Source organism: Babjeviella inositovora (genome assembly GCF_001661335.1).
Source record: "Babjeviella inositovora NRRL Y-12698 unplaced genomic scaffold BABINscaffold_4, whole genome shotgun sequence".
Lineage (NCBI taxonomy): Eukaryota > Fungi > Ascomycota > Pichiomycetes > Serinales > Babjeviella > Babjeviella inositovora.
The window spans coordinates 348,345-359,235 of NW_017566841.1; the positions used below are offsets into that span (position 1 = coordinate 348,345).

General features: G+C 48.9%; 4 protein-coding genes and 1 non-coding gene across 5 annotated transcripts; 2 read left to right on the plus strand and 3 right to left on the minus strand.

Annotated features, from left to right (window-relative positions):
* The first annotated feature begins 528 nt into the window (after positions 1–528).
* On the plus strand, positions 529–1,589 carry SOD1 (superoxide dismutase). Its single transcript, XM_019128514.1, has one exon. The coding sequence runs from the start codon at positions 803–805 to the stop codon at positions 1,265–1,267; it is 465 nt and encodes a 154-aa protein (XP_018985952.1). The 5' UTR covers positions 529–802; the 3' UTR covers positions 1,268–1,589.
* BABINDRAFT_t152 lies at positions 1,503–1,574 on the plus strand. Its single transcript has one exon. It is a non-coding gene; the product is annotated as a tRNA-Glu (tRNA).
* An 803-nt stretch (positions 1,590–2,392) lies between the features above and the next one.
* Positions 2,393–4,732, minus strand: BABINDRAFT_170995 (uncharacterized protein; the record flags this gene model as incomplete). The annotated part of the gene is made up of 3 exons (XM_019130785.1): positions 2,393–4,056; position 4,165; positions 4,676–4,732. The coding sequence occupies 3 exons, from the start codon at positions 4,730–4,732 to the stop codon at positions 2,393–2,395; spliced, it is 1,722 nt and encodes a 573-aa protein (XP_018985953.1).
* Positions 4,733–5,556: 824 nt separating this feature from the next.
* BABINDRAFT_160879 (metalloendopeptidase) lies at positions 5,557–6,940 on the minus strand. Its single transcript, XM_019128515.1, has one exon. It carries the CDS (start codon positions 6,885–6,887, stop codon positions 5,859–5,861), a length of 1,029 nt encoding a protein of 342 aa, XP_018985954.1. The 5' UTR covers positions 6,888–6,940; the 3' UTR covers positions 5,557–5,858.
* Positions 6,941–7,466: 526 nt separating this feature from the next.
* On the minus strand, positions 7,467–9,155 carry BABINDRAFT_34794 (uncharacterized protein; the record flags this gene model as incomplete). The annotated part of the gene is made up of 1 exon (XM_019131690.1): positions 7,467–9,155. The coding sequence occupies one exon, from the start codon at positions 9,153–9,155 to the stop codon at positions 7,467–7,469; it is 1,689 nt and encodes a 562-aa protein (XP_018985955.1).
* Positions 9,156–10,891: the final 1,736 nt, after the last annotated feature.

Sequence of the window (10,891 nt, forward strand, 5' to 3'; positions counted from 1 at the left end):
TGAATCAGCGCTATGGAAAATAATTCCATAAACTGCTAGCTTATTTCGGAGACGTAGTTTTGCACCTAGTCTCCTTATAAACCAGACCCACTTTTACAGTAGCGTTGCATCAAACTTGACCGGCCCCTCGGTATACATGTCTGTTCTCACAAGAACGGAAATGTTAGTCCGAGCTATATATGGGTAAATTTCATCCGAGACCCCCGCCTATGATAGCTCGCGAGGTTATAGGCCAGTCGCTATGACCGAGTTCTGATGACGTCATGGTTCTATGAAAATCACAGAGAGCTGCCATCCCTCACGTGACGCGAGGTTATTTGCTCTCTTTTGCCGAATCTGGCCGGCACCTCTGTAACTCGCAAGGTACAAAGTGTGAAATGGGCCGATTTTCTTACCGCCAACTAGATAAGCGTAACTCTGTCGAGTATATAAATACCTCTTCGTCCCCCCTGTAATTTTTGAAACCTCAGACTTTCGTTTTTTCTCTTTCAGCCGTCTATCAAAAGTCTCCTTGCTCGGAGAACCCCTCGGCCCGCGAAGGCTAACCCCGGGATACCCCTCGGGAGGGTAACTCCGCTTTACGGTCTGGATCGCCCCATTACACAATTATCCTGACTAATACTCGCCACATTAATCTCGTCGCGAAGATGTCCGGCACCGACCCCCTAAACCTCCAATTCTGGATAGCTTGCTTGCCCTTCCCCCGAAGTTGCGATTCTTCCTATATAAGCCGTGCCTTTCTCCGTAGTCTCTGGATCGTAGCAATTGAACCAATTCACATTTAAACACAAATATTATCAAAATGGTTAAAGCTGTTGCTGTTGTCCGTGGTGACGCTAAGGTCGCCGGTATCGTTACCTTTGAACAAGTTTCTGAGAACGAACCAACCACCATCTCCTGGGAAATCACCGGGAACGATCCAAACGCCTTGAGAGGGTTCCATGTCCACGAGTTCGGTGACAACACCAATGGTTGCACCTCTGCCGGCCCCCACTTCAACCCATTCAAGAAGAATCACGGTGCTCCAGAAGATGACGAGAGGCACGTCGGTGACTTGGGTAACATAACCACAGACTCTAAGGGTGTTGCCAAGGGTGTCAAACAGGACACCTACATTAAGTTGATCGGTGCTAACTCCATTTTGGGAAGAACCGTCGTCGTCCACGCGGGTACCGACGATTTAGGTAAGGGTGGCCACGAAGACTCCTTGAAGACTGGTAACGCTGGTGGCAGACCAGCCTGCGGTGTCATTGGTATCTCAGCTTAACTAGACCGCCCCTCTAAGATATGATTAAGGTACCAGCGCCCGCAACTCACAAAGGTTGCTCCTTTTCACGAATTTATCATAACGTCTAAATGCCTTGGTGTGTAGCAACAATTGCAATGTAGAATGGCAATGCAAGTGGCATTGACCTTTGATGAGGCAGTGGTTGCGGAAGTTATACAATCTGTTATTATCAAATGCGTGTATAAAACTCCCTAACTTTTTGCACTATGACTTCTCCGATATAGTGTAACGGCTAGCACGGTTCGCTTTCACCGAGCAAACCCGGGTTCGACTCCCGGTATCGGAGTTCCTTGTTTTTTGTGATCTCTCCTCTCATTATTATTCATTTTCGACACTGGCATTCTTTGAAGATGAAATATACATTATTTTTTTCTCCGGATAATTGAGTAGTAGTTCTACACCGGGGCTAGTATCAACAGGATGGCTGTTTCTTTGGAGGAGGGATATGTAGGTCAACTTTCAACCTACACCCTGTGACAGCACTGCTTCTAGAATAAAGCCAAGATGCTCTACCTGGTCCATATTCAATTAAATCAGCAAAAGCTGCACCCCTTACGGATGACTACTGTCGACATATTCATCTAAAGAGGACCTCGGCTTGCCTCGCAGAAACCTTCTCCTTCGATAGGCATCTAGCGGCTATGGGAGGATTTCCGCGTTGCATGCATAACCGAGACAGCTGCACGCACACGTTGGACGGGCATGTTCGGTTAAACTAGACACATATATTCAGGGTCCAGGTCAGCTGCATAGGCATATTTCCGATAAGTTAGTAGCCAGGCTGCATATATCTGCCCTGGGACCCGATAGGTGAGTTAGGTGTTTGAAAATGTCTGTGGGTGAGCCCCGTATAGCATCTGTAATCTTTCCCGAGCATGGCACAGAGTATGAACAGAGCCCTTTTCCGCCCCACGGCCGAAGAGACATGCACCATGTAGAACTTGCGGGGGATGACGGTGGTTTGACTAATGCTTCATCGCTTGTAAATTGCAGTTTGTCCGGGGCAGTTGTAATGGTAGAGATTCCAAAAAAGATTTAAAAGTTTCTTACAGAAGAGTTAATTAAGAATTAAACGCTAAATACAGAGACACCATAAGCATTATTTTAGTTGCACCAGAACTTGAAAACCTTCTTGTGGAAAGGCATAGCCTTGAACTCAGTCCTTTCTTCGGCCAACTCTTGTTGCAAGAGATCATAGTCTATCTCCTTACGGCCGGTGAAGATATCCATATCAGCAGCTCTAATAAACAGTATGACATCCTTCTTCCAAATTTTGTACCCAAAGTAGAAGCCAAAGAAGACAAAAAAGCCTAAGTAAGATTGGAAGAAGACAGTCGCGTTTGGAGTGTGCTCACCAACAGGGTATAAACCGACCCAGAACTGAGCCATGAGAACCAAGATACTGACAACAATGGTGAAGTAAGAGCCCAAGACACCAGTGGCGGAAACAAACGAAAGATACTTGGTAGATTGGCCGTGGGCGGAAAGACCACTTCTAAATCTTATGTGAGACCAACAGATGGTGACCCATGCGAAAATGGTGCAGAGACCAGACAATGACAACAACCAGTTGAAGATGTCCTCCTGCTTGTTACTGGCAGCCACAAAGGCCAACAATCCGAATAAAAAGTTCAAGGCAATAGCCACCAATGGTCTGCCGGACTTGTCGATGTATCCGAAGAGCTTCGGGGCGTTACCCTGTTCTGCCATGGCAGACATGAATCTAGAACAACCGTAAACAGAGGTGTTACCCACAGACATGACAGAGAGTAGAATAACAGAATTAACGACCGAAGGCAAGCCCTTGATCCCAGCCAACTGAACGGCAATGACGAAAGGAGAGGCCTGGGTAGCACTGCCTGTAGAACCCAATAGTTCATCAGAGGTGTATGGGACACACAACCCGACAACGGTCAAAGCCGAAATGTAAAAGATCATGATTCTCCAGAAAATCTGCTTGATGGCCTTAGGGAATGACTTTCTTGGGGTCAATGACTCACTAGCGGTTAAACCGATAATCTCAGAGCCTCCGAACGAGAAACTAGCGGTAACAAATACGGAACAGATGCCCTTGAACCCACCGGAACTGTTGAAAGCACCCGGTTCGCTCCAGTATAGACCACCGATGTATTCGGTGTTCTTGATACCACCGCAATTGTAAATGACTCCGAAAATACAGAAGCCAACAATGGTCAAAACTTTAATGGAAGAGAAGAAGAACTCACCCTCGGCGTAGCCTCTGGCTCCAAAGAAGTTGATAAATAAAATGACACAGTAGAAAATGGCAATCCAGGCATCAGGGTTAATGGACGTGTTCCAGTATTGGATGACCATAGACGCAGTGACTAATTCCAACGGCAAGATGATCAACCACTGAATGCAACAGTTCCAGCCAATAGCAAATCCCCAGGCTGGATCGATGAATCTGGTAGCGTAGGTGGTGAAAGAACCGGCAACAGGAAAGGCGACAGCAAGCTCCGCCAAAGAGAAAATGGTACAGATCAAAACAGCGCCCATAATGATGTAACCAATCAAAATACCAGCGGGGCCGCCAGTGCGTAAAACCTTACCAGAGCCAACAAACAACCCTGTACCTATCCCACCACCCATGGCGATCATGAGCAAATGTCTAGTCTTCAAGGTCCTTTGCAATGGCGATTTGGCTGTTCTGATGGCTGCCTTCTGCGCATCTGTCAATCCCTCACCGATGATTTCGTCAGACTCTTGCCTCTTGAAGCCGTCTTTGAACTTAGCCCAACCAGTTAATTCTGATGGTATGTTTGAGCGCGTGGAATCAGAGTTCAATTCTGTGGAGTTGGAAGTGAATCCGCGCCCTTTTTCTTCATCGTTGGAAGAGTATGGACTTGCAGACATACCCTTGTTTTGCTGTTATAGGTCTGGTGGATTTTAACTGAGCGGGTCAAATGCAAAGGTATCTAGATTGACTAGAGCTGTAAATTCTCCTGTTTTTCCTTATAAGATGTGAATGAAAGAGGCGAAACAAAGAGGATAGACGCGTTTTACGGGGAATGGTAAATGTATATATATGCCCCTATCTTGGTACAAGAAAAACCTTCAAAGGTTGGCGTCACTGTACTCCACTAAAATATGCAAGCTTGGTGTTTCTTTTTAGTATGCGCCCGGAGCATGGAGAGTAATATGATCCGCTAGGTTCCTGGCTAATGAAAGCACATTGTGTGCATGAATTGGGGAAGAGTTGTGGCCATAATCGACGCCTCAAAGGAGGTAGAGAGGGGGGGTATATGCATTAATGAATCACACCCGCTGCCAGTCCTGGCAGCCAGACACTTTTCCGGGCCTAAGGGCTGAAATTTAGCACTTGGAGTACAGCTTTTGTTACGATTGAGGTATGAGTCTTCGACTTACCTGACGCATGCCGATTCTTTCACCCGCACATGCATACAGGATCTTTTTTTTTTGCATGATACATGAAGCCAGGGTAAGCTTCTCCCAGAGTCAACTGACACCTCCACCTTCGTCTTTGACCTGTAAAGTCACTCGACTCGGTTACGACCTTCCTCCGACGAACAGCAATCAGACTTGAACCTTGCTATACATCTGTTTTAAACCGAGCCGTAGCCTTGTTGAGGCGATCTAATAGCGTTCAGAACCGTCAGCCGAAAGTTGGTTTCTTTTTTTTCAAGCACCGTTCTCAGGTCTTGGCTCCGGCCCCGGTAGTGTTTGACGTGTAGTGTAACATGGCTTATAAGAGAGCCGGACAGGTGTTTCTGTCATCGGTATAATGTACAGGATGGTTGCTTCACCTAAAATCACTCGGAACCTAAAACCTGTTAAAGCCGATGGCAGTTATATTCGTTAGTAATGGGGTCTTCCAGAACTCCACCCTCAGCTCAGTCCCAATTAGAAGTACCAGACGCCTCGGAATTCAAATCCCCAAGTATGTATGCGCCAAATAGACACCAATTGTTATCATGGAGTCATGACGGAAGTTGGTTACGATTCTGGTACTCTAGTTCGTAGCTACGAGTCTCACCCTGTTGTATTTCACTTCAGCAATAAGGCTAAGCGGGTGGCCTGATTAGGGCACCCAGCCGCCTACTAAGTATACGCGTATAATACATGTTCGACTAAGCGGAGCGAGGGGGCGCACGGCGTTTTTGAAATTCGTAAAAGTGGAAGTTCGTGCAGGGTTTTCCCCGGTAACGGTGTCCGTATATGGCCGCCGTAACGTGTGCTGGACCAGATATCAACGATTCTTTCGGGGACTAAGTATTGATAATATTGCCAATTCGGATAAAATATCTATTCCAAAGGCTCGTGTCCATAGAACACACGGTATTTGCCGGGTATATGTTCCTCGCACATATTAGTATAACGAAAAAAAAAAAATTTATACCATGAAGCGATATATCGTAAAACTATCTTAGCCTTAAACTCAGGAGGCATCACAGCCCGTCTGTATTATCAATGTGAAGCCGGTAAGATAAACTATGGCTAGTTAGAGCAGCCTCATATTAAGGAATAATCTGAAGCCAAGTCGCCAGCTATTATCAATCCAAATCGTTAAGTGCATTCTGTAAATCGTTTCCTAGCCATCGGTCAAATCTATTACGACCACATCTTGCACCATTCTAGACTCCTTGATGGCCAGAAGCACAGGATTCCCCGCTTTGTTATTCCTTCGAGGTGCCCCCTCTTCATCGCTCAAGTCAATAATTTCAGTAGAGCCTTCCCCGGTTTTAAGCTTCCTTCTTTTGAAAATTGCATGCGGCACACGGCGGTTATCGCCCGGTTCGTTTTGAATTCCTCCGTTATCTAGGTTCGAATTACCCCCGCTCGGTTCAAATTTCTCCGTGTCTTCTTCCACATCAATAGGTTCGATAATTTCCAAATCATCGTCATCCGGAGCTTCGCTTTGTTGGGTTTTATCGTTGTAGTCTCCGTGGCACCACTTTGAATCTTTCAATCTTCTCTCTACCGCTTCTAGAATTAACTCGCGTAGAGGTTTCTTGGTCATCGTTCTCCTTTCGGGATTCGCTCCCTCAGCCCCTAGCTCGGAATTCGATCCTAATCGTCTTTTTTCAGCCACCAACTTGGTCTGGCAAACCTTGGCTAATCGGTCTTCTCTGGCCATCAAGGAGCGTCCTCCTAGAGGAGTAGCACCCTCACTTAGGTACCCGGTAGTCTGTAGCGACCCACGGATTTGAATGTCGTGGAACTCAGTCTTCAACCCGTCCAAAAAGTTGTAAAACTTGTTGTCATGGGGACCATACAAGTTATGTGTCAACTCGTGAAGCATAGTGCCAATCAAATCGCCCAACGGTAGAAAGGATAGCTCATTGGTGGCGTAGCGGAGCCGGATGCATACTTTTTGTCCTCGGTTCATGTTGAGGCCTAGGAGGCCAGGATTCTTGGGGAACATTTCACAGAGAAGCCCCACCTTGAAATTGTGTTTGTGCATTATGGGTGCCACCAAGCGGGCTATGTCGTGGATAAGCTTTAGTGCATCCTCCTTCAACGGCTTTCTCTGGAGAGAGGCGATTTTAGTGATGCGCAGGGTCGGAGGAGATACGTTTAATTGCTGAGAATTCGACTTAAAGTTTCGTTTGGGGGACATCTTAAGGTACTATGATGGTGACGATATGTTTTTATATGCTCTATAGACCAGTGAGCTCTCAGATCTCGGTACAGTTGTTGTGTTTTGATGCTACTTTTCGAGTGATCACTGCAGGAGATGCAATGCTAACCGCATACATGCATATCGGTAGCCTGGTAAATTGATGGCTATTTCGAGCCTTGAAGATAAACAAAACACTTGCCCCTATCATCATCGTATGACTATCTTACCTACCTCCTGTATACTTTCTAAAAGATCATTAGGTATTTGAGGCTGACAGACTAGAGATAATTCTCGCTATATTTTGGGATTTTCGTGATCAAATGGTTCTGGCTGGATATACGTACACACTCAATCATAGTCCCTTGGACTTCTATAGTTAGTGTCGCGGACCATTAACAATAGCACCTTATCTTCCTCTTTTGCCCCTCTCAATAAAGCTTCGTACACATTAATATATTAGTCAAATTATATAAATAGGGTTTTGGTTGGTGTAGCACGATGCCTTGCACCGCGCAGCCATGAAAAGAAATAAAAGAATGGAATAGTGACAGGTCGTTAAACATTAAAGCATCCAAATTACATGGAGAACCCAAGGTTCTGGTTTTTGGAGGCGGGAGACCCCGGGAGCGAGTAGCCCAACGCCGCGGAACTCAACGACAACTGCTCCAATTGCTGCATCACGTCCTGGGGTTGACCTGGGTACGGCTGTTGGAACTGGGATGGCGGGAACCCTTTTTGGTACTGAGGCTGGGACTCGTACTGCGGTTGAAGCTCGCCCTGGTACCGAGGCTGGGGGAAGTCGTTCTGGTACCGTGACTGTGGAAGCTCGTTCACGTACCGTGGCTGGTACAGAGCCGATGGGTAGTTCATCTGGGCTGGCACGTACGGAGGTCGTTGATAGTTCTTAAACCCCGCTTCTGGAATCCGCGTGGGGGACGTCGAGATTCTGGCAGTGCTGATTCTGGGAACGGCGTTGGATGAGTATGAGCGCTGATGTTGGGTAGCGCCGCTGTTCATCCGCGCGGAGAGGCCCACCTCCTCCAAGAGTCGTTTGTATCCCTGGAAGGAGCTGAGGTTGGCGGACAACTCCATCAACACGCGGCGAACCTGGGTTACCACATGCTGGCGGAGACTGCCCTCCAACGACGGTGTAGATAAGACTTTGTAGACGAAGCTGGCACCGTGGGACGCAGAGTCCAGCAAGATGCGGTGCAAGACTGGGGGCGCCACGTTATCACCCTCTGGACCGAAAAGCGCATCCAAAAGCAAGTCACGCGCACCCAAATCGATGCGGTTGTTGACCACCTTCAATACGGTCAAGCTGGCGAGCTTGTGCGTACACAAATCGCCCAAGTGCGGCGCAAGGCGTGGCGCAAGGATCGTATGGCGCTGCGCAAGCGTGCACGTATCAAGGAACCAGGTGACGAGCAAGGCGCCGTTAGCGTCAGTCGCCAAAAACTCCGCGCTCATGACAATGATGACAGCCACAAGTGCGGTCTGCACGGGCGTCGCTGCATCGCTCTCGAGGCACGCGCGCACGGAACGCGCGCCGAAACGACCCTGGCTAATCAGCCAGAAGTGCGCCATGATTGCGACAAAGATAAAGTCATTGTACGGCGAGCCAAACTTCAAACAGCACTGCAACACGTAGTTACCGAACTGGTCGTTGAACAACGGTACCGCGTAGTCCGCAAGGCTACCCGCGATAACGTTTTTCTGGATCAGCGTGCGTGACACCGCCACCATCTTCTGTGCAGCCCATGTCCCATTCTTGTGCACGCCCATCTGCGACAAATACGGCGCCACCTGCTTCAACATCATGGTGCGCACCGCATCAGACTCGCACTGCTCAAAGAGCTTCTGTACGACGGTGTTGCCGAGGTAGTCACTCGCAAGCTCAGGCAACTCATCCAACATCAGGAGCGCCAACTCCTCAATCTCCAACTGCGATAACTGGTCAGCATCAAGGTTCTTACGGATGTCACGCAACCGCGGCGCATCGTACACGCGGTTGGCCAACGGCTCTGGCAACGGGCCTGAGTCGTCAAGGTTAGAGGAGAAGGACAACGCGTGGGACGTAAAGTGGTCGATCTGCGCCAAGTCTGCCTCTGATGTGATCCCGAGCTGTCTCACGTACGTGTAGAGCTCGTCGCGAATATCGCACAAGGATGGTGGGACACGCGCGAGCGTCTTTTGCTCGCCGATAGACGACTGGCTCTTCTGGTGCGACAACCCCTGGGGCAATTCGCTTGGCTGCGCGAGCATCTTGACGAATGCGACGATGCACGGAAACCCAGGCATCAACTCCTGATGGCTGACAGATGCCTTTGCGAGCATTGCCTGGTCGACCGTGTGGTACTCAACCAAACAGAACTCATTGTCGGTAGCCAACTTGAGCGAGAGCACAATCCCAAATTTGCGGAACAAGTGCGCCAAAGTTGCAGGGTTGCAGCTCGCGGACGGCGGTGGCAAGTTGATAAACATCAAGATGTTGGTGGGGCCGAGGTTCAGGTCCTGAAACGACGTGACAAAGTTGATACTGCGCTTGTCGAAATTGTCCACCAAGTATGGCGGGTTGTAACCCTGGAACTGGCTGGAGGTCTGTTGCGGCACTTGCGGCTGGTAGAACGGCTGGGGCTCGGGTGGCGGCGCGTACGAGTATGTAGATGCACGAGGGCGGCTTCCCTGGGCCACGGCGGACGGTGGGCGTGCACCGAATGGCTGGTGGTCCGGGGCTAGGTATTTCACTGGTGGTGCGTCGTACTGGTTCAAATAGTACAGTTGGCTATCACCGGTCAAGACGTTAGCGGTGTAGGAGCGCGGTCTGGGGTCATGCGCAAACGGGTCCTTCAAGGTGTCGAGTGCGGGCGCGACGGGATCCGCAAATTGCGACTCGTTATTAGACACGAGCGAATCGTGTGTACTGCCGGACTCGTAGTACGGCGTCATCTGCGACGTCATGGAGGCGGAGGAGGTGTCGTTCCAAATGGACGCGATGGTCGAGTTGGACAACACTGAAAGCGAGCGCATTCTGCCACCCAGGGCGGACGGGATGGGTGTCAAGCTCTCACCGAAGAAGAAGGGATCACCGCGCGACGCAGCCAATGCTGGCGAGTCGCTGGGGTTAGTCGGGTAGAAGCGCGACGGCGACGTACCCGATCTAGATCTGACGCGGGGCGCGCTCGACGTTTCGGGAACAGGAAGGCTCTCCGAGGGCGAATGGGAGAACCCATTAGGATATAAGAATGCAAAGGAGTCGCTGGAAATCATAAGCGGGAAGGGTTCATTTACGGGGTGGGCGGGGAGTGTTTAAGGAGTGGAAGTCAGGGAGGGGTTGCTCGGCGGCTAATTTTAGCCTAAGGATAATAGTTAGAAGTGGAAGTTGGTAGAGATGGTGAAAAGTGGAATAATAGTGGATAATTCGTGTTTTGATTTGACTTTGACTGTGGAACGGAGTGATCGAGGATAAAGAGATCGAAACATAAATCAAACCAGACAGGCTGGAATAAATGCGACCCATCTCACAATCGCCTTTTTTAGTTTTTCGGCCTAGTACAGCCTCAGAGAGCACCTAACTGATTCCGGGTACGATTGCGCACGACTATTCCGGGCGGGGGGCACAAACTAGGAAACGAAAATAGAGATGAATTAATGGCCCGTTAATGGACTTAAGAGTTACAATTTAAGTTTAACCAGAGCTATATCTGTTTTTAGCTGCGTGTAGCGGTATAAAATCCTTAGAAACGCCTCTAGAGCTAGATCCGGGGGGATGTACAGACACTCGATCTCCTTCCATACCAGCTACTTTGGGATTTTACCCTTGTGTGCAGGCACGTAAAGAGGCATGGGGCATCACACGTCGATAAGAAATGCAAACTATAGGATGGTGGGACGTTATTCGTTAATATGTTGTCGTCTACGAGTATTCTTCAAAGAGAGACGTATCGACGGTTTCTCTCTGGTCTCAGTGAAGTAGGTGCACAGCCTACTTTGATGCGACA

Coding starts and splice junctions, on each gene's coding strand:
- BABINDRAFT_160879 (XM_019128515.1), bottom strand. CDS start 6,887: ATGTCCCCCAAACGAAACTTTAAGTCGAATTCTCAGCAATTAAACGTA.
- SOD1 (XM_019128514.1), top strand. CDS start 803: ATGGTTAAAGCTGTTGCTGTTGTCCGTGGTGACGCTAAGGTCGCCGGT.